At 39.5% G+C, this 23,215-nt stretch overlaps 2 protein-coding genes and 1 long non-coding RNA gene across 4 annotated transcripts in view; all 3 read right to left on the bottom strand.

Moving 5' to 3' along the window:
- LOC129354502 (rho guanine nucleotide exchange factor TIAM2) overlaps nt 1-11,753 on the bottom strand; it is a 36,341-nt gene extending 24,588 nt beyond the window's left edge. Inside the window, exons 1-2 of one of the 2 annotated variants that reach the window (XM_055023958.1) lie at nt 11,679-11,753; nt 1,769-1,835 (exon numbers count right to left, since the gene is read on the bottom strand). The gene's annotated coding sequence lies outside the window, so the exon portion shown is untranslated. The remainder of the gene's footprint in view (nt 1-1,768; nt 1,836-11,678) is intronic. The other variant, XM_055023959.1, reaches the window with a different exon arrangement.
- A 3,782-nt stretch (nt 11,754-15,535) lies between these two features.
- LOC129354526 (uncharacterized) lies at nt 15,536-16,176 on the bottom strand. The gene is made up of 3 exons (XR_008605161.1): nt 16,080-16,176; nt 15,975-16,003; nt 15,536-15,663 (listed from the first exon to the last, which is right to left on the bottom strand). It is a non-coding gene; the product is annotated as an uncharacterized LOC129354526 (long non-coding RNA).
- Nucleotides 16,177-16,500: 324 nt separating this feature from the next.
- On the bottom strand, nt 16,501-20,342 carry LOC129354492 (uncharacterized). Its single transcript, XM_055023950.1, has 5 exons — nt 20,338-20,342; nt 19,990-20,186; nt 18,887-19,147; nt 17,676-17,945; nt 16,501-16,796 (listed from the first exon to the last, which is right to left on the bottom strand). The coding sequence occupies exons 1-5, from the start codon at nt 20,340-20,342 to the stop codon at nt 16,501-16,503; spliced, it is 1,029 nt and encodes a 342-aa protein (XP_054879925.1).
- Between the last annotated feature and the right edge of the window lie 2,873 nt (nt 20,343-23,215).

The raw sequence follows: 23,215 nt of genomic DNA on the forward strand, positions 1-23,215 counted from the left end.
TTGATGAAATGTTTCCATAAATGATGGCAGGATGGAAATAATCTGAGCAGAGGAAGATAATCTGAACTCTGGAACTGAGAAACAGAAGAAAACCAAAAACTGAAATTACCTCCATTATTAATTAAATCACAAAATCAGAACAGCTCTGAATGTCTGAACATCAGCAGCTGAGTTAGAGCCGAGAGAAACAGGAAACAGAAAGTCCAGACCATCTGCTAACAGCAGGAAGAATATGAACCACATGAGCATTGATGTGCTGTTCAGTTTTCTTTATCTGGGACTGAATCTTCTATCCTGAGCTGGAGCTGTGCTCTTCCTCCTCCGCCTCCTCTTCATGGGAGAGTACAGAGAGTCTTGGACAAGGTGGAGGAGGAGAAGGAGGAGCAGCGATCCTCTCAGCAGAGGAAGTGAGCCTGGATGGAGGAGGGAAGAGGAAGTCAGCTTCCTGTTAGGATGACTGGACTCCTTGTGCCACCGCTGGGCAGACGGGTGGAGCGCTGCTCTCCAGGTGGGGCTCGGGGTCGGGGGCTATGAGTGGGGTCGCAGGCGCTGCTTCCTGTTTAGTGTAAAGTTCTGCAGAACAACGAGGAAACTTTCAGAGAGGCGGAGCTGCTGATGGAGGAGGAACAGGCGGAGCAGATAGAGTCTGGATAATAATGGACGATAAAGAAAGTCATGGCTTGGATGAGGTTGGAAATACATATGGACTCCGTCCGTCCGTCCGTCCATTTGTAGCTTAAATATTTAAATCCTAACATCGTCTACTTTTCCATCCAAGATTTCTGAAAAATGTACTCTTGAAATTGAATTTTGGTGTCAAAATGAAAAAATGACTCACATAAGCTCTTTAATAACTGAGTAAATAAAACAACACAACAAAACCTCCCAAGATCTTCGACACAAGATGGACTGCACAAAGCTTCAGGATCAAAACCTGTCAACAAACTGCCAAATGTTTCTGTGAATCAGACATTTGGTCAGATTTGTTTGAGGAAAAACTCCTACACAGCAGCAAGACACCAAAAATGATCAAATGATCAAGAATAAAATAAAATAAAAAGCTTGGCTGCTCCATTGAATCGATTGTCTGTAATCGTATCAAACAGCCTGCTGGCCGGGGGAATAATCAGATTAAACACGGTTTACCTTAACCAGCTGAGGTTATCTACAGGTCACTGATAAATCTGAGTTACTGTCAGATCATCTTCATCTGTTCACACATCTGCAGGAAACTTAACGCCCTCTGATCCCTGATGCTTGGCTTTAATCCGCTTATAAACAGAATGATTGAATAATGAGAGAAAACCTGAAGATATTATCTTGTTAATGAAACAAGGACTGGAGCAGTCTGACAAAAACCAGTAAAAACACCATGTCAGTTTCACTGAATGAACTAAAAACAAACAGGATCTAATGTATTTTATATAAAACTGCTTCCCAACACCAATATTAACTTGTCTATTCTGCAAGTTTTAGAAAAACGTAAAAGAAAAATGATGGAAAAAACCAACAAAGAAGTCAAACAGCATCTCAAAAACAAGGCAAAAATCTATTAAATATTTTAGACAAAGCCAAGATTTCAGAATTAAACTTTTAGGTTAATTAAAAGTATTTTAAATCTGAATTTCTCCATTTTTTTCTCCATTTCCCAAACCATAACTTTATAAAACCTCATATCTAACCCAAACTAGATGGAGCAGATCACTGAACATTTGCTCCACATGAAACAATTAACAGGAAAAGTAAATCACAAGGAAGACAAACCCACATGAAGCTCTTCTGATCAGAGAGTCTGAACCTCTTCCAGGATTTCTGTTTCTTCTTCAAATCCTTCCCTGTTAGAAACAGAGAAAGTCATTTTCATTAAGTTACCATGTTATTAATCTGTCTCGTCCATCTACAGGCTGCATGAAGCAACATCTCCCTCTGTTTGTATGTTTATAGATCATAATGCATGAAATATCAGCTGCAAAGACCACAATTAGACAGCTGCAGAAAACATGAGACAGATTTAGCTTTACTCCCACAAAAAAGGCTAAATAAATGAACCCCTGCTGATGCACAAACCCACGGCTCTCAGATTGAATAATAAGGGCCCCTGGAGGTCCCTGGAGGCCCCTGGAGGCCCCTGGAGGCCCCTGCAGGCCCCTGGAGGCCCCCCAGGGCCCGCTGGAGGCCTCAGCTCAGGGTAAGTGACCAGAAAAAGCATCAATGGGCGTCTGACAGCAGAGCTGATGCAAGATTCCCTGAGTGACGGAGCTGAAGGAACGTTAATGAACAGGAGGCGAATGTCATTCAGTTCATCAGGCTCCCGATGGCAACAGAGCCAAAGCAACACAGCGACCACAATCTATTGCAGAGAGCAAATAATTAAAAACCCTCAACAGTGCCGACTCTGTGCTGTGACTGGAAAACTTCAACACACAATTTTCTGCAAGATTTTAGAGAGAATAAGGAGCTAATAATGAATGTATCTGTTTTTATAAAAGAAGACGACCTGGGAAATATTCATCACATCCATCACATCTGGACTTCTCAGTGTCCATCAGAGAACTCTATGTAGCACCAACCTGAAAGTAAAAGTCTAAACAGTTTGTGTCAGGGATGTGTGGGATCTGCAGAGACACTAACTGGAAGCAAAGCTTTAGGTCCAATAAAAACTGTTTCAAACATAATTTCAACAGATGTCTGAATCATTTTGGACTTAATTCTACTTTTATGTACAATTGTTCATTTCTCACAAGTTTAGTAAAAATCTCTAATCTGTGTGGAAATGTATTCTTTCTGGTTAAATGTCATCAACATTGTGTTTTGCATCACTAACGAACCTCACAGCGTCGTTTTCAGGACTGAGCTGCATGTTTTCATGCTGAACCTTTGATTTCTACATTCAGTGAGATAAATGAGTCATCGCAGCTCAAATTGCAGAGTTTGATGCTGCTTGTGGTGTTCTGCTGCTAAATGAGTCCAAACTTAAACACACAGTTTGATTTACTTAAAAATGTGCAGATTATCTGCAACCTTAACGAGCCAAAGGTGCTCAGTTCATTTTATTATGTCAGACTCGGCTGCAGAGCAGCAGGAACCCAAACACATCCATAAAAACACATGTAAACAGTGAGAACTTAGCAGGATTCTGTGGTCAGCTCCAAGTTTGTGTAAATAAAGTCCGACCGCAGGATCAACAGAGCCTGGAGGAGGTCAAACCAACTGAAAACACTCGTATTTAACCAGCAGGCCATGAATGTGGGTTTCATTACAGGTGGACATCGTCCGGCTGAAACCTGAAGAGACATTTCTGGAGCTTTTTTTACAGTAAACAAACATGATGTTACATGTCTGACAGTGGAAGGACAAGGATTTGGACGAGGTCAACAGCCAGAGAGAGGAAGAGGAAGAGGAAGAGGAAGAGGAGTGTGGCAGAATTAGGAAGAAATATAGTTTCTATATAACTGCATGTTCAGTTTTCCTTTAGGAGATTCTTTTATGTTCCTATCGATACTTTAGTCTTTTTCTTTCATTCTGCATCACATCAACAAGTTACAGTAAAGGTGTAAATCATTTATGCCTTTACTGATCGATCATAATTACAATATTTAAAATGAAAACTTTAACCATAGTTTACAACAGAACATCCAGAGTTTTACTGACAACATGACTAAAATCTGACTGTCTTATCAGAACTTGTCCTTCTGCAGCACTGACATGTTTGTTGATATAGATATTACTTGTTGTATGAATTGTTTTGCAAAAGCCAAAAATGGTTTGAGAAATGCACACAGTTTGATTTACTTAAAATTGTGCAGATTATCTGCAACCTTAAAGAGCCAAAAGGTGCTGCACTTTACAGATCTGCCATTGTGTGACTGTCTTTGCGTTGACCTCTAACCTGATTACATGTGAGTCGTAGTGAGGGAGTTGCCTCCTCAAGCTGCTTAGTGCTCCAAAAATCCAAACAAAGGCCTGCTGGAGTGGTCTCCACCCAACTGCTCTAAGGTATTGTTTCATTTAAATCGTTACGTCAAACTTTATCATAACAGACAGGAAGTGCTGCCAAAACACAATTAGGACCATGAGCTGCAATAACCGCTGACCTTTTCCTTCAGGAGTTTCTCCTCCAAAATGTCTCAGGGTGTTTGGTTTCCCTCGCTGCTCTGTTTTAGTCTGCAGATTGAGTGATTTTGTGGTTTCAGAGAGCGCTGGTCAACAAAGTTTCCCTTGTAACCAAAAAACGTGATTAGAGAGCTTTGCTTTGGTTGTAAATAAGCTGAGAGGCTGCAGAGCTGCAGGATGTGTGGAAAGCAGAGAAAGGTCCGCTTGTTTCAGGGCAGGTAATGATCCCAGAGGTGTTTAGTGGTTTGTACCAGCCGGGTTTGGTCTGAGCCTCAGAGGAATGTCGAAGCTTTCACTGAAAACCCGCTGAGTGGACAAAGTATTACAGAGACAAAAGACAAAGTGTTTTCTGGCCTCGGCTGTAGAAGTGATGCTGATCTGACCGAGCAGACGGATCAAGACTGAGAAAACATCTCAGACATCAGAGCCGCTGATATGAACACAAAGAGCTGGTCCTCTGCTCACTCCACTCATCATCATAACTCCACTTACTGAAGGTTCACTGCTTTATCGAGCCTAGAAGAACGTGGAGGTCGTTCCAGAGAGTCCTGGGTCCTTTCAGAGGATTCTGGGTCTGATCCTGGTTGAACAAGACCAGAAAGGACCCAGAAGGCTTCCTGATAAGATGCCTGAATAAGCTCATCTCAATCTTCTGTAGGCCTAATTTCTGGGGTGTCAAAAGTGTGGTCCAGGGGCCATTTGCGGCCCTCGACTTAAGTTCAAGAACGATTCAGTACAGATGTTTTCAATGGTGTATCAGGGACATTGTAGACAGAAAAAACGAGGAAACTTTCACCAGAAAACTCAGAAAAATAGTAAACCCTTTTGAAAACCGAGAAAAACCCCAAAAGTTTATTATTTTCTAGTTTTTTTCAGAAGAGTTGAGAGAGTAATGTCAAAATTTGAGTTTTTTCTCCAGTCAGGCTAAATTTAATTCAGTATTGAGTTAGCCTGCCAGCTGAATGTTCAGCTTGGATCTAGAAATGTAGTTGAGCTGCATATGTAGCCTGCTAAATGCTTAACTAGCACTTAGCTAACCCTAACTGAGAGTAAAAATATGAGTTTGAAAAATGAGCTACCAGAGTTTTTTCTGATGACAGGCTAAATAACCCATAATATTGTTGTTAATTGTGCATGTTTAAACATGAGATGAGTGAAGCTGGTGCAGCTCAAGCGCCTGCATTGAAAGCTGGGGAATCCATCTCCTGCTTCCTGTGTTTCTTTGATGCAGGTTAAAAACAGAGCAGCAGATTTTATATTTAACCGTCGGCTTCCTGCCAAACCAACCAGCAGATAAACTGGAGACACATCTGGCTGCTGGAGCGGGAATTTCCCATCCTGCTGATAAACAGCCTGACGTCAGCGCCACACGCTGATTTCCTCTGAAACGTTTTGGAATCAAACACCTTATTCCAGTCGCACACTTCCTGTCCCGCTGTCACGGTTTGGACACAACGAGCAGGAAAACTGGAACGTTTCCAAACGATTTCAGATCTATTCATCCCAAACCAGTAGGGCATAATGCTCATTTTACAATCTGCATCTTTCCGGTCCATTTTGGGTTCCGACTCAGAATCAGTTCCACTATCGGTTTTTAGATCTGAAAAACATCGATTCTGCGGCTAAAACTGACATTCTTGTGCATCTAAACACACGATGATGTGCGATTCCAAACAATGCCTGGACGGCCGTCAGCCTCTCTGCAGCTGCTGTGTGAAAACAAACCAGTCAGTTTGTAACTTTACACAAGAGCTGCAGCCAGAGTCCCAGAAACCGCAGGAAGCTCAGGAACGCTCGGCTCGTCACACGACCGGCTGGAAAACGATGCAATCAGAGAAATTCAATCACCAGGCCTTGGGAAACAAGAGGATGAAAGACGATAAAAGCCACAGGATTATCTGAGAGGAATCCTGCAGTGACCAGATGAGCTGCACCACTGATGTGGTTTTGATTGGTTTGTAATTTTGTGAAATATTTGCGTTAAACATCAGAGTGATGTCAGATTGTAGCAACAAGACGGATTGTGTCCTGATCCGACTTCTACAAAACCAGAAGAAAACAAACATCTGAGGCAGAGGAAGAGCAAACCAACAAGGCGAGTTCAAAGCTCCAAGCCAGAACCAAAACACAGATGGATCATAAACCCGGGCTCCGCTCCGGGGTTTAACCGGGACGGTTCTGAACCGAGTTGATTCTGCGTCCAGTGAGCCGTTTCTGGGTTGATGTTCAGGATGATTATCCTGCTGAAAGAGCTGCAGGCGGCTCGCTTTCAGCTTCACACCAGAGGGAATCCAGGCGTAATGCCAGGCACTCTGATAAGGCTCCAAAGGACAAACAGGCCCACAGCATCACAGGTCCTTCACCATGCTTCACAGCAAGTGAAAGCTGCTTTTCTCATACTGTTTCTATATTTAAACATAAAACGAATGTCATAAAACACTTATTTGCAAATAGTTTTGTCACTTGTGGTGAATTTTATTCAGTAGAGCAGAGGAAAGAAAGAACTGTTTGGTTTTTTTATGGTTTATGTCTCTGAGTTTCAAACAGGAAATGTTTTCTCGAAGCTTCATCCTGATTCGTTTAAATGAAACGGATTTCTGTGTTTATCTATTCTGCAGAAAAACAGAAAGTTGTGGATTAATTAATACAGTTTTAGCATTATTTGTTTTCCAGGCACAAAGTGTCATTTACAGCAAAGTCAAGTAACTATGTTAACTTCAGTTGTTATAAAAATGCTGTACATATTCTGTATGACTTAAAAGAAATTTTATTAATCCTTTAGTTAATTTTTACCAGCGTTCCTCTGAGAAGCAGCTCCTATAATGAGCTAAAGTTTCTCAAGGTGTTTGCTAATTGCTGCTGGCTAGTCTGAAGGAGCTGAGGGGGAGGAGCTGTGTCCCGAAGGCGGGGCTAAGTCAATCCATTCATTTTGCTCATCTGATTGGTTACCATGTAGATTAAATGACGTCTCAAACATGAAAGGATTAAAGCGACACTGGAGGAAAGTTTTATATCATGACGTAAAGCTCAAACATGTCGATTTTACATGATATTACCCCTTTTTACCCAGAGCAGTAAAACAGGAATACACATGTCCTTGTCTTTGATTAGTGTTGATCTACATTTTGCATAAATATTAAAATTGGAATCAGATTTTTTTTCTGATTTCTCAGACAGAATCAAAAAGCTACTTAAATATTTTGGCTTCAGGGAAACCAGAAAGTGGAAGATTTTTTTGTCCTTCTCTTTTGGTTTCTGCTGCAGAACTGGTTCCTGATCCAGAACCGGATGAGACCGAGTTTGATTCTTCCAAAGTTACAAAATGCTGAGCAGGAATGGAAAACCGGAGTAACAGCCGCACAGAAGCAGAAATGTGACCCTGATATGAGGAAGCATTTTTCTGAGGGATGGAAAGATCCGTCCAGGATAACGAGATACTTCTCCTACCTTGTACCAATCCTTTTAATAGTTTGGGAAAAGACGGAGAGGGAAACAAGGATCGTTTTTATGGGGAATTAAAGCTGAAATTGTCCTGCAGCCACAAAGAAACGAGAGACGACCTTCCCAACGCGGAGCTTCCTGAAAATCCCACATATTAACCGTCAAACATTTAATTTAGTCTGGAACTAAAAGCAGATGTAATGTTTGAAAATCTGAACACTATTAGTCTGTTCTGAGTGTTTTCACATTAATAACACATTCATGACAACATGCTGACTGTGGAGCGGGCGGGCGAGTGAGGCAGTGGTAACATGGGGAGAGAGAGAGAGGCTGTTCTTGTTGGGATTAATTGGAAGCAGCTGCTGAGGAAACGCTGATCCTGTTGGCTGCTGAGAGTTTCTGTTTGGAAGAACGGCGACTCTGTGACGCAACGCTGCAGAACAGTTCAGATCCTGGGTCCCAACAGAACCAAACACAACTTAATGAGAAATGTATTATTTTCTGAAAGAATCATCTAATCGCCAGAGAACTGGGCGGAGCAATAACTTCCATATTTAGTTTTCTGTTTTTTTAACTGTCATGAACTCAACACTTCTTAAATGGGAAGTAGTATTTATTTTTAGCCACATAATTCCATTTTAAGGGACACCTAAGAACTATATTACTTTCAGTTGTTATATTTATCGAGCAAATATGACTTAAAAGAAATTTTACGTCAACATTTAATTTCTTGAAGTCTCTATAAGAAGCTTCTGCCTTCAGGAAGTCGTCACATTTCTCTGTTAAAATGTCTCAGTTGTATGTTTTCCATCATAAATATTGTTATCTACAATAAACAAAGCATTAACTATTTTAATTAAATATTTATTCATAGAAACAGGATTGTAAATTCAAAACTCTGAATGGTTTTCTGTTATCATTTTGGGTTTAGAAAATATTTTGTATTTCTCAGCAGTAACAAAAGGTTCTGGATCAGTTTTCATTTGAAAACATTTCCTGTGTTTAACCGACTTTAAATTCAGCAATTAATTTAAAGTCGGTTAATTTAATTGCTGGGTTAGGTTTGCATTTTGTAAGTAGATTTTGATTCAAAACATAAAGTTTTCTCCCAATTTATTCTTGAATTGTGGAAGGGGGGGGTGGGTGGGGTGGGGGCGTGAGGGGTGGGGGTGGGGGGGGGGGGGCAGAGGGCACACAAAAGAAAACAAAATCCATCCGGGTGCCACTAAGGGCCCCGGGCCACAGGTTGAACACCAGAGGGTCAGATGCACTGGTTTCCTGTAGAGTTTCTTAGGATGGAAGTTAAAAGTCAAACCATCTCATCCTGGCATCATTGTGGATGTAAAGTCTGTTCAGATTGTTGCAGCTCAGCGTTGGGCCCCCAGGAAACCGAAGCCGCTCTGCGCAGACAGAAGACTCCTGAAATTACAGCTGCAGGCTGTAAATAAACCTCATTATGATGAGCTGCAGCGTTTCCTCTCAGTAATCATGCAGCGTCTGAGGGGGAGGTCGCTCTTTAATTCAGCTGCTTGTGGAGAAAAAACCCTGAATTACAGATTCCAAATGAATCTCTGCCTGTTGCAACAAACCAGCTTCATTATTTTGTTTTCCACGTGCAGATTTAGATCCGTCTGCACGTTTGTTCATTTCCTACAACTTTAAACAGAAAATCTAAAGTTATAATGAAGAAAAATCTGATTAAAATACACGTTTTAAAACTTTAACAGAGCTGAACTGAAACTGCTGATAAAGACAATAAAAGTTTTTTTTACAGAAAATCCCAGATTTGTCTCCATAAAATTGGAATAAAAGTAGATAAATAAAGAACTGCACCTTTAAAGTGCAAATGAATCTTTAAAAACAAAATAACAAATTCAGATTTAGCTCTTGTGTGTTGATGACCCGAAACCTTCTGACTCAGTTATTGCAGTCGGTCCATGAAGCGCTTTAAAGAATTTCAAACATGCAGCAGAGAAACAAAACAAACTCTGTTCTGATCCAATTAGTCCAATAAGCCAGAAGCTGCTGGATTTAGAGTTCTAATTGAGTTCTGATCCAGAGTCCGATCTTATCAGCTCGGTCTCGTGCGGAAAGCCGCTCCGAGTCGGTTTGTCGCAGGAACATCGACCCGGCTGGAACTGCTGCAGAACAACGTGGAGGCAAATCCTGCGATCCGATCAAATGAATCTCCACTGCAGAGTTTGAGTTTTCTACTGGAGAACCGACAGTGAAGGCAAGTGGTTCTTCCTCATCGAAACATTCGGACTGAACCGAAACCATTTCGGATCAGAACTCTAACTGTCACACAAATTCATCTTTACAGAAACGATCTGAGATTTTGGGTTTATGTCTGATCATAACAATAAGTGTATAAAAAAATAAAAAGAAAAAGAAAATAAATAAAAAATTTCAAAACAAAAAAAACCCATACATGCATCTAAAGCAAGATATAAACAAAGCAAAATGAAATAAATAGAAAGTGAAAGAAAAATAAAAATTTTAATTATTTATTTAATGAAAAAAAAAACAATAAAAAGTAAAATGAATAATTAGAAACAAATTTAAAAAATCTATAATCAGGAATAAAACAATAAGAACATAAACATTAAATGTAATTATAATAAAAAATAACTAAATTAATAAAAAAGTTCAGATAACTAAATAAAACAGAAACAAATAAAAACTAAAATAATAATATAAATCAAAAATATAAATTATAAATTATAAATTAATTTGTATTTATTTTGTTTCCCACTGTGAACCACCAGCAGGAAGCAGCGGGTCGGAACCGACCCGATCGCTGATCAGCGTCTGATTATCGGCCTCCATCAGGCTGCTGATGGCTTCAAGATTCTCACTCCAAAAACAAGCTGCCATTGTTCAGAGGGAGCCGACCTTTGACCTCCCTGATCACTGAGGCGGTACCATTATTGACTTTGCACTGGTTCTACTGGGACCCAAAGAGAGGCTGACGTTCTGTCAGATCTGCGTGGAGATCAGTACAACTTCCAAGCCTTGCCACTCAATTTGGACTTTAACTAGGCCATTCCACCACCTGGACCTGTTCGTCTTAAAATTATGCGAATAAAGTGACCTCTAACGGGCTTTGAATGTCGACCCGGTTCCCCAACCCGAACATGAGAGGGTCTGTTGGGGCTTGAGGTCCTGAACGGTCCTGAACCGTCTCCCTGCGGGACGCCGTTCAGCTTTAATGAGTTCGCTCATTACTCACAACAGAGACCACAGCAACCTGCTGGGAGTCACTCTGCAGGGTTTCCCCCCGACGGGGCGCAGCTGCAGGGGAAACGAGGAGCAACACGGGGAAACGTCAGCAATTCACCTAAAATACTGCAACTAAGGCTTGATAAAATGAAAACATTGTTAGATTTTTACTGGAAAAAATATTCCCAAGGATCTGGGAATTTATCTTGGTGTCAGTTTATCCTGGAGGGGATGAAAGTCCCTCCATGGTGATGCTAGAGACTCAGACTCAGCTGCTCCAGCCCAGCTATGAAGGTATTAGGGTGTAATTAGTTTTTCCACACAAGGCCAAGTTGCTTTGATAGCTTTTAATAAGTTACTTGAAGCTCTGAAACATTTCAATTTGACAAAAAAAAAAGCAAAAACAGAAGAAACCTGAGGGTGTAAAAACTTTCTCACAGCTCTGTTGCTCTTAAAACTCAGAATCTCACCAATAGAAATAAAACAATTTAATCAGCTGCATGTTTCAGTAGACGAAACGATCTTTGGTGAACAGGGTGTAACTTTGAAACTGGAGAGAAATGAACAGTTTTTTCTCTCTAAATAAACTCAACTGTTTGGTCTCTTCTTAATCATAAAATTCTCATCTGGAAAACGTTTCTAACTCCCTTTAAGGTCAAATCGTCCGTCTGTAGTTATCAGCTGTTTCTGATAACCAGTGATGCTGGTTGGTTTCAGAGACATTGAAATAATGTTCAGCAGTTTCAGGGATCAGCAGGAAGCGTTTTGTCCAGTCTGAGTCGGAAGCATCAGAGCTGAAGGGGAACCAGAGGAAGACAATCCTCCAGGATCCACAGAAACCTCTGAGCGGCAGCAGAAAGTCCAGAAGGAAAGACGACGGAGAGGAGAGCAGAAAGACTCACCGGCAGTAGAAGCAGTCTCCTTGGTCTCTGTTGGCTCCAGTCTGAGTTGGACCGACCCGGTTCCTCGGTTCTGACAGCAGGACATGAGGGCGGGGTTCTGCAGCCCAACAGGAGGAGGAGGATTTGTTTCGGCAGACCACACCTCTGTGACAAACACAGTGATTCGATCATGTTCAGGATTTTTAAAGTTCTTCAGTTCTGGACCGGCTCCTGGTTCAGGAGAAGTTCTCTCAATTCATCACAGAAAGCTAAAGCTTCACACGTTTTCCTCCGGTGGAGAAAATCCAGATTCACCAGGGAAAAATGCACCAATTCAGCACAGATTTAGTAAAAATGTCTAATGGAAATATTTAAATATGACTGACACATTGTGACAAACAGTTCAATAATTTAGCCTTGAAGACTTAAAATGAAATGATGTTTAAATGTACAAAACAATCTGTATATTACATTTTATCAATGTGACAAAAGTCACTAAATATGTTAGAAAAATCAGAGAATTGAACAAAGTCACTTGCATGAAGATCAAAAGCATTTGCAAACTTTCTCAAAGGAAAAGGAAACTGATTTTCTGATGCAACAAATTCATTGGAAGATTGAACAAGCAGAAATGAGAATTTCATTCTGTTCTGAAAATAAAAACTGGTGAACGGGTTTGGATGAAATCTGTCATACAGGCTCATATATATATGAGCCCTATATATATATGTATGTGTGTATATATATATACACACATACACCGGCACTAACCTTTGGTGAAGTGTCTCTTAGCCTGTTGCACTAAACATTTTTCTTCTAGAAACTGTCTCTGAACTTCCAACATCTTGCCAGAAGAAATTTAGGACGTTTTCATACCTGATAGTTTGGCAGACTTCGTCCAATCGGTGACAAAATTGCAACATTTGTTACGATTTCACCTGCTGTGGTTTGTTTCACACTCCATTGTTTCAAACAAGCCAAACCTTTAAAAATCTGTTACCCTCCTCGCCTGTGGGGGCGCTGCACCAAAACCTCAGAAGAAGAAAGTGAGAACAGCTTCCTTTTTTGCAAAATGTGAAATAAAATGAAGCAGCATGCCCTGTGCTGTAGGCTGCTTCCTGCTTTTGGCAGAATTTCAAAATGCTGCTGCTTGTTTTTTTTACAGTTTTGGTGGTTTTGGTCCATGTGACGAATCAGACTCAAACAAAGACAAAAAAGTGTTCAAAATAAAAAAAAGTTCAATTTAATTCTTCCAAGAATAGTGAACAAAGCATAAAGATTTAATGCAAGAATCAGTCAAAAAGGATAAATAAGAAATTTGGGCCCAATTTAACTGACGTCAACTGAACTCTGAACAGAAACAAAACTGACCTGAAAACAAAGAAAAGATCTAAAATAGAGGCGCAGTAACCTACAACTACCAGAAGAGGGAGACACAACATAACAAAAGAACAAAAAAAAAAAATAAAAATTAGCTAAAGCATTCTATGAAACAAATAAAGCAAAACTACTGTAACTTTAAATTAGCACAAACAATAAGTGCCAAAATTAATTAAGATCAACTTGAAACAACAAAGTCTCCCCTTCGGTCTTTCAGAAAAACAAATGATTTGTTCCAGTTTTCCTTCTCCAGCTGCTTTGTATCAGCAGCACCTCAAACAAAAAACAAGTGTAAGTAAAGCATTCAGACAGACATTAACTAAAGTACCCATTAGAATATATATGTCTAAATGAAATAAATAACTTAAACAGACTATAACCCGTAACTAGCATAAAGATAAAAACTAGCATGATGTAGTGGTGGTACAAGCATCAGAGTTTCATCACACATTCAAACCTCCCCAACCTGCTGTAAGAAAAACTTAAAACCAGAACTGCAAAATGAAATATTTGGTAAAAGCTAAGAGTGACGGATAGCTGCATCCAATGTGGTCAAAGAAGCATCAGAGGAGATCCTTCCTCTCAAAAGATACTGGACTCTGTAACCAATTCTGCTCCCAAAAAGCACTAAGTATTTACAATCCCAATGTTATTTTGACCATTTTAGGCATTTTAAATATTATTTTTGCTGTTAATAAACATGCTTTTTATGTAAGCACTTTCTCTGAGAAAGTTATCCTGCTCATCCACTGGATTGGAGAACACTATTTCAGATAACTGCTCTGTACAATCAGCATCTGGAAAGAGACTCTGTTCCCCAGAACCTGCTTCAGAAAACACCACCGTCCAGAACAGGACAGAAATAAACATTAATCAGCTGCTGACATGGACACAGATCAGATGAACTTCTGAGGGACGGCTCAGATCAAACATGAACAAGGAGAAAATCAAACTGAGGAAGAACCAGGAACCTTCCTGCTGAGGTCTGTAAGGGATGGAGAAGTTCCAGGTCCCAGAGGTCGGATCCTACAAGGTCTGATTTAAATCAGCTGAGATCAAGCATTAAAAGGTCAGAACCACTGGATCTTTTCATGATTGAAGTCCAAGTCCGTTTTCTACCAGTTGACTGCTGCCCCCTGCTGGCTCCCGGGAGAAGAGGGAGATTTTAAATCTCTTAATTAAGCTGAAGATGCAGATGCCATCTGAAAACTTCATGCTTCATTTGGACTAAATGAATGTTCACGTTTTGATTAATTTAACTGAATATTAAATCCAGTTTAAGCAGCAAAAGAAATGTGCAATGGCTGGTGATCCAGAACAAGCAGTGAAATAAATATTGATATGAATCATAACAGAAACAAACAGCATGTTACTATTTTATTTGATTTTATGCAGAAATATCTGACTCAACCCTCAGACTAACATAGAGAATTTACATTTTCCAGATAAAAATGAACTGATCAGAGTTTTTGGTTTGTCAGTTTTTTTCAGTTTGTCGGTTTGTTTACTCCCTGTTTCTATGACGACATGACGTGGCCAGCTTTGTGTTTTTGTGCAACACTAGAGTTGCTGCTTGGGATTAAAATACTCAAAGATCCAAGAGGGGAATGTCGGGACCCGACGCCCCAGCTTACACAGGAAGTAGCAGGAAACATTGACGAGGACAGACACAAAATTTAGAAACCTCATTAGTAGATATGACATCTTCAACTAAATGAATTTACATCTTCAATATAGTATATTTTACTGCAAAGTAAAGCCAGGCGTGTGGGCTGATGGGTAATGTTGGCCTGAAGCTAAATAAATGATTGTTTCTCTCTGACTGAACAACATGAGACCTTCTGACCTCATCAGGTCACTGAGAGGTTCCCTCAGGCTAAAGTCCAAAGAAGTTCAAGGTTTCAGAGAAAAAGGAATCAGAACTGATGATGTCAGAAACATCTGTCCAACATTTCACCATGTCGATCAGAAGGAAAGAGTCTGAGTGTTAAATCATTCAGTTCTACATACTCACTGGTTAAAACACTCAGGTCTATAGGTGTAGATGATCAAAACTGTAATTTTTAAATCTGGACATTTGTTCATGACAAAGTAATTATTAAAGAATGTTTGTTTTGTTTTTGCTTGTTAAGGAAAAACAAAATTTCACTTTTTAAAAACTTCAATGAATTCCCATATTTTACTTCCTGTCCGTTCTTTTCTCTCCTCCCACTTTCTGGACATGAACCAATAAATGATCAGCAAATTCCTCATGCTCTGCACCTCTTCCTTTTATAAAACACGAGTTCTTCAAAATAAAACAAAATATGCAATAAAGCTTTTATTTGCACTAACTAGGAAGCAAACAACAAATTTGCACATTTTATGCTTCTTATCTCAAAATGTTTTAATTTAAATGATCAGCTTTTATACTTCTCTGTGATGATTTTAATATATTAAAATGAATTTAACACAAATAAAATGTACTACTGAAAGCAAAATATTCTTTTGGGCTGGTTTACAGTTAAAATGAAGCTTTTTTAATGAATCATCCTGGATGTGATGGAGCTCAGTGGAGAGCGGCGGCAGCAGAACGTTCTCCATCATTTTCATAATTCACTGCGTCGTCATCAGCAGCAAAACGGACCTGAGAAACAAGCAGAGATTAACTGGATAAAACAGGTACAGACACAAAACGAACATTTAAATAAAAATATCAAAGCATCACAAATGATACTACTGAGAAAATCCTTTATAACAGCTTATAACTTTATTACTCATAAAATATAACAGTTTTCAAACATTATAGTTCAATGAATGTCGATTTTCTTCTAAGATGTTTCAAGGTAAAAACTAAAAAGGGAAAAAGATAAAAATCAATACACTTTACATCATGTTTGTAATTTATAATCTACATATTAAAGGTCTATGAATGTATTTTTCATGATTGTTTCTTACATTAATGTCTTTCTGAGGCTTTTTTCTTCCTGCAGTGGAAAACAGAATAAAGTGATTAAAGTAAGAAGTGTGTAAATCGTCTCCACTGCAGCTGAGTTTCCTCACCTCTGGTTCTGATGATACCAACAGTGACTCCAACCATCAGGATCAGTCCTGTGATCTTCAGAGTCGACATGATGAAGCTCAGAGGAGACGAGGCGGGGGGGCCTGAGGAGGAGACGGAGCAACAACCTCATGTTTGGATCATTTTCATCTGATTCAGGAAGAAAATAGTTTGAACTTGATGGTGGACTGAACATCAATCTGAGTGTCTGTGATTCTGGATCCACATTTAGAACCAAGGAGAACCTGAACCTCCATCATGGAGGAGAAAACTGGAGATCTACATAAAAACTGTGGAGTGAAAAGTCAAAGTATCCAAAATAAAGATATTAACATAGAAATGCATTGGTTTATAATAAGACAATAAATCTATAAGATGTTTGAACAGAAGCTGATGTTTTCATTGAATCTTTTTAACTTCTTTCTAAAAATGAGACATCATACCTTCAGATCCATAGTGAGTTTCTATCTTCACTGTTTTTTCTTCAACAAACTGGCAGGTGAATCTTCTGCTGCTCTGAAGATTCACAGTCAGAAAGGAAACACAACCAGTCTGTCCTCCTGATTTATATCCATCACCTTCACCAGTCAGTTCAGATTCTGTCTCGTTCAACCAGAGGAAACTTTTATCTGGACAAGAACCCGACCAGAATCTCTCCAGAGAACAGCTTAATGTCAATTCATCGTTTTTTGGATCAGCATCTGTTGAAGATGCAGAAACTGAAAGAAAACAAAAACATTTCAGTATTAAAGATGTTTTCTAAAGTCATAACACTAACAAAGTTTTATTTTATTCCTATTGTTCTGTTCACATGATGCTCTTGTCTTGTTTAGAGCCGATCCATGTCATGTTCCTCATTTCTGTTATTCCTTGCTCCTGTGTGGCTTCCTGATTGTTTTCCTTCTTAAGCCTCTCAGTCAGACCGACAGTCACTGCCAGATTATCAAACGCCTTTAGCTCGTAGTTTTCCATCACTCTCACCTCGCCCTGTTCGTTGCATCCACACTCTTGCTCCCTGGTTTTTCCCTTTGTCAGATTGTCTCCGTTTGCCCATCTGGATCTCGACCCATGCCTGTTTTTCGGATGCCCCGCTCACGCCCACTCCCACAGATACATGTTCTGCTCTCTGACTCTTGGTGTTATGACCTCTGCCTGTCTGACCAAGGATTTGAATTTTGCCCTTTAGCTGAAGGTGAAGGAGGATGGTGTTGATCTTCCTGGACTGCAGCAGAGTCGGTGCTGCCCTGCATCATCGCCTCTCCTTCTCCAGACAATCCTTCCAGAACCCTCCATCAGAGCAACATCTGCTCCTTCCTCGTCTCTCGGCTGATCGGTTCAGTACCTGATCAGCAGGCCAAGTCCCTGTACTCTCCACACACACTAACAGATTCCTTCTGAAATATTTCTCAAGTCACCGATCTCTCCTCTCTGTTCCCCTCGCAGAGCTGCAGCTAACATCCAGTGGGCCCAGTTTGTTTAGCCTCTAAAATCAGACAGATCCAGTTCCAGTCCTGACAGTTTAGAGCATCATGATCTAAACAGTCAGATCCACACATTTAGGGTTAAAGGTTGATATCATCATTATTCAGATTACTTACTGGTCATCACATTTAGATAAACATGTGTATCATATCTGCAGGTGTAACGTCCAGCATCATCAGCTGTGATGTTGTTGATGATCAGAGAACAGTTTCTGTCCAAACTCAGCCTGGCAGAACGAGATGAACTCTGAACCATTCCTTTATGAACTTCCTGTTTCCTGTCGTTGTTTCTCTCATAACTCCAGTCAACAGAGGAACACGAGTCGGATGATGAAGGTCTGTTACAGGATAGAACAGCTTCATCTCCAGCTCTGTGGTAGAGATGGACTGGAACAAACATTCAGAGAAATGATTTACTCTACATGAAGTTATTAATACAGTATCAGTCTCTGTGTTCTGCCTGAAGTCTCTTGAAATATAGAAAATGTAAAAACATTAAATGCATCATTAACAACATTATTAATCATTTGAACCATAAACATTTTTCTGAAGCCAGAAACAATAATTTAAACTTTTCATGTCCTTTTATCAGCCTTTGAAGCTTTTCTACAGATCAGAAGAAATTATTTAAGCTCATTGTTGAAATATTGATCACACATTTACAAAACCCTTCGATTTTCTCCGTTTAAATATTCAAACTGAAACTGATTGAAGAAAACTTCAATCAGTTTCAGCAAAAGCAGAAATTACACAGCAAAATGCACTTTGCTATGAAACATTATCAATGGGGTTTTAAGATAAACAAAGTGTAAATTTGATCTAAAAGCTAATATGTACATATAGAATATTGTTTCTATATGCAATAGAAACATTTCATGAACATGTGACTCTCAGTCTAAAGTCTCTGTGAGCGTTTCTCTCTTTAACACATTATCTGCTCTTCCTGTTTGTTTCACTTCTTCTTTTTATCTATTTATATTTTCCATACGTCTCTAACAGCCTCTAAAAGTTTGCTGCTTTGTTTTGGTGTCACTTTTTAAAGTTTCCCTGCAAAACGCTGCACTGGTCACTTTGTTCCACAGAAACATTCAGACTGATCAGTTCAGTGGATCTGATTCACTTTAAAACATAATAATATTATATTTTCATTTTATTATTGAATCAGAATTCATGTTATCATAAATTACACTCAGTATCTGTAAATTCAGTGAATATTTGTAACCAAGTTTTCTACAAAGACAAATGATAATATATATCAAATATAAATAATCATATTCTATAAATTCCTGCTGTTTATCTCATTTATCTGTAAATAAATGACATGGTACCTCGTGTGTGTTGAACTTCAACCTTCACTTTGGTTCCTTCAATAAACTGGCAGGTGAATCTTCTGTTGGTGTCGCTCTGATGCTTCACAGTTAGAGAGGAAACACATCTTCGTCTTAAACGGCTTTCAGCACTTTCAGTCAGTTCAGTTCTTTTCTCGTCCAGCCAGTGGAAACTTTTCCCTGGACAGGAACCCAGATCACTGTATCTCCACAGAGAGCAGTATAATGTGAAATCCTCCTTTGTTGGATCAGCAACTGAAACTGAAGGAAAAAATACAAATACATTTTTCTCAGTCTAAAATGTTAAAGTAACTTCCTCAAAGGTGAAAAGCTTAATAAATTCTTAGGCTCTGCAGAATGTAGAATATAAATGAATAAATATTGCAATATTTTCTCCATTTTCCTTGATTATTGATCCATGTCAGGATGCTGAATCCAGACCTCAATCCGTCCTGCAACTGTTAGATGCTGCATTACTCCAACAGAACAAGCCATTCATTGGATTCAGGCGTGTTGGAGCAGGGATGCATCTGCAGGACGGAGGCTCTGCAGGACTGGACTTGAGCTCCACTGATCTACATTATTATTACAGAACTGAGCAGGTTTTCATCAGCTTGATGGAAGAAAACAACTTATATAGAGAGTTTGATTATTTCATGCTTTGATGAAGCAATAAAAGATGAACTGATTAAATCTAAACTTCCTCAGCACTGAGCACAACGTTCACTCTGATGAGCCCACTTCCTGATGACCTCAGAGCTTGGCCCCGCCCCCAGCTCAGACAGGAAGTAGAAGAAATGCAACAGATGTTGGCTGGAAACATAAAATATAAAACCTCATTGTGAGTTTCAGTTCATGTTTGTGTGTGGACTGATGGGTAATGTTGGCCTGAAGCTAAATAAATGATTGTTTCTCTCTGACTGAACAACATGAGACCTTCTGACCTCATCAGGTCACTGAGAGGTTCCCTCAGGCTAAAGTCCAAAGAAGTTCAAGGTTTCAGAGAAAAAGGAATCAGAACTGATGATGTCAGAAACATCTGTCCAACATTTCACCAGAAGCAAAGAGTCTGAGTGTTAAATCATTCAGTTCTACATACTCACTGGTTAAAACATTCAGAAGCACTAAACCATCTGAGGAGGCATCAGAACCGGGTCTACAGCTGTATCTTCCAGCATCATCAGCAGTGATGTTGTTGATGATCAGAGAGCAGCTGCTGTCCAAACTTAACCTGGAAGCTCGAGGTGAACTCTGATCAACTTTTCCATTTATAACTTCATAATCAGTTTGGCTTATATCTCTGTTGTAAAGCCAGTTAATAGTGGAGCAAGAGGAAAATGATGACAGACTGTTACAAGGTAGAACAACATTTTCTCCTTCTCTGTGATAGAGATGAATTTCTCCTCCTCTGGTTCCTGCAGCAGAAATAAAACACATTAAAGTTTACAGACGTCATTCTTAACAAAACAATCATGAAGGTGAAATTATAAATGTGTTAGTCATCTCTATTCCCTGGTGTTGAATTATTTTTACATTGTTAAAGTCATGAAGTGCAGAACTGAAGGCGTTGAGGCCGACGCAGCGACTCCAGGCTGAAGTGAATAATGATGAAAAAGTCCAAATGCAAACAGTCCAACAAGCAGGACAGACTGACCGGCACACAAAGGACGAGGAGACGCAGAGACACAGGAGACGCAGAGACACAGGAGACACAGAGACACAGGAGACGCAGACACAGGAGACGCAGAGACACAGAGACACAGGAGACACAGAGACACAGGAGACAGAGACACAGGAGACACACACAGGAGACGCAGAGACACAGGAGACACAGGAGACGCAGAGACACAGGAGACGCAGAGACACAGGAGACGCAGAGACACAGGAGGAAATCAGGGGGACGACAGGAAGGACAACATGGAGACTCAGAAAACACAGAAACCTGAAATAAACACAGAAAAACTCAAACCATGACAGTCGACTCTAGAGGACAATCATAAAATAAAAGAAATTCACTCAGAAATATTTATTTTGCAGATGCTATAAGTTAATGTCTCCATAAAAAATGTCAGTTTTCTTTAATTTTTTTCATCTTCATGTGAAAGAAATCAGATCTTTACCTTCAAACTGAAGCACAACGACCAGAACCAGAACCAGAACCAACATCTCCTCCATCAGCTGCTGAACTGAGAGACTTTTCTCTGCTGCTGATCTGAAAATACTGATCATATTTCCTCTTTGTGGCTGAAATAAAGGATATAAATAATTTCACACCAACACCCACCATGTGTCACTTTGAGTCTTTATAAACTGACAGAAACTCACAGATAGAAGGAAGTAGTTATACAAACTAGTTAGAAATAAACATTTTAACAGTTTTTAAGTGATTCACTTTGTAACACTGAGAACTAAAATGAGACATGATTTCTCTGTGATCTGGTTGAACAAATGTTTAGTTTATTTTTTATTTCTGTTATTTTCAACACAGCTTGTTGTCGTTTCCTTCATAAAGAGGAACTACGATGCATACTACTGAGCTGCAGTCAGTCCACCAACAGCAGCAGCTCTGAGACTGCAGACAGAGAATCAAACCGAGTCAGAACAGAATCCAATCAGGTCCAACTGGAAAAACTGAAATAATTAAATTAAAACTGTTGTCTCAGTCTGGAAGATGTTAAAGTCATTTTCTCAAAGATGAAAACCTTAAAAGGTTATGAGTCTCAGATCTGAGCAGGTTTTCATCAGCATGACGGAACAAAATAATCAATACTAAATGTAAATGATTCAGTGACTTGAACAGACACTGAACCAGACACATAGATCCATTGTTAGCACAATCAAGTGACTTCATAACTGAATGCCTCTGTCTCTTTAAAAGCTCCTGCTCATTGGGTTAGCGTTAGCGTTAGGGTTGACCCTTCAGCACAGTTTCAGACGTCATCTCAACATGGCGCCTCACATTCTCCTCTGGTTCCTGCAGCAGACACAAATAAGACACATTCAACTTGATTCTGGTAAATTTTTTTATTTGTTTAAATACATTTGCTATCCTTTGTCTCCAGCTGCCCAGAAGGCTGCAGTGAGACTTTTAAACAGGAACTAACAGAAAATCACACATAATACAGGTTTAATCTTCTCTGCCTTGGCTACTGGTTAAATTTAGGATTCATTTCACAATGTTTGTCTCAACTTTAGAGCTTTAACTGGACAGGCCAGCCATAAGCAAAATGTTGACCTCTTATTCTTCAGCCCAAAACCTTTTGATTAAAAGACCAGATTTAAAACTTGTGTTATTGGCTCAGACTGCAGCCCTGTTTCTCTGTGTAACAGGAATCAATCTGTTGATTCCTTTAAAAATGAGATTAACTGAAAGCTATTCAGACAAACGTTTAGATAAATCTTGAACTTTTGTCTTTATTAGTTGCCCTTACCATCTTTGATTTAATTCATGCCAACGATAAATGGTGCAACATAAGTAAAGTTCAGTTATTATATTTACACACTTTGTTATTCACAGAAATAATGGGCTCGGTGTTTTGGGCTGTCCAACCATGTCGATCAGAAGCAAAGAGTCTGAGTGTTAAATCATTCAGTTCTACATACTCACTGGTTAAAACACTCAGAATCACTAAACCATCTGAGGGATCAGAACCGGGTCTGCAGGTGTAGAGTCCAGCATCATCAGCAGTGATGCTGTTGATGATCAGAGAGCAGCTGCTGTCCAAACCTAACCTGGAAGCTGGAGGTGAACTCTGATCAACTTCTCCATTTTCAACCTCCTTCTCAGGAGGAATTTCTCCATATTTACTGAAGAGCCAGTAAATATTGGAGCAGGAATAAAACGATGAAAGACCATCACAAGGCAACACAACATTTTCTCCAGCTCTGTCATAGAGACGAGTTTCTCCTCTGGTTCCTGCAGCAGAAACAAAAATACATTAAAGTTTTACACATTTAAGTTAAGTTACAACCTTTTAAAAAGTTATTTAATGTAGTAATTAACATTTATCAGGTTTGAGAAAAAGAGCAAAAGATGAATGATGTCTCTTTATATTTGGATAAAACCTGACTTAGAAATACATTCTCATTCTGTTTCTGCAAATTTTACAAATATTAAATCTCATAGCTCCATTAAATATAAACCAAAGCATTTTGAATTTTTCTCATCTTTATGTGAAAGAAAACAGATTTTTACCTTCAAACTGAAGCACAACGACCAGAACCAGAACCAGAACCAGAACCAGAACCAGAACCAGAACCAACATCTCCTGTCTGTCTATCAGCTGCTGAACTGAAAATACTGATGATGTTTCCTGTTTGTGGCTGAAT

The sequence above is a fragment of the Poeciliopsis prolifica genome, unplaced genomic scaffold (genome assembly GCF_027474105.1).
Source record: "Poeciliopsis prolifica strain line A6 unplaced genomic scaffold, Auburn_PproV2 SCAFFOLD111, whole genome shotgun sequence".
Taxonomy (NCBI): Eukaryota; Metazoa; Chordata; class Actinopteri; order Cyprinodontiformes; family Poeciliidae; genus Poeciliopsis; species Poeciliopsis prolifica.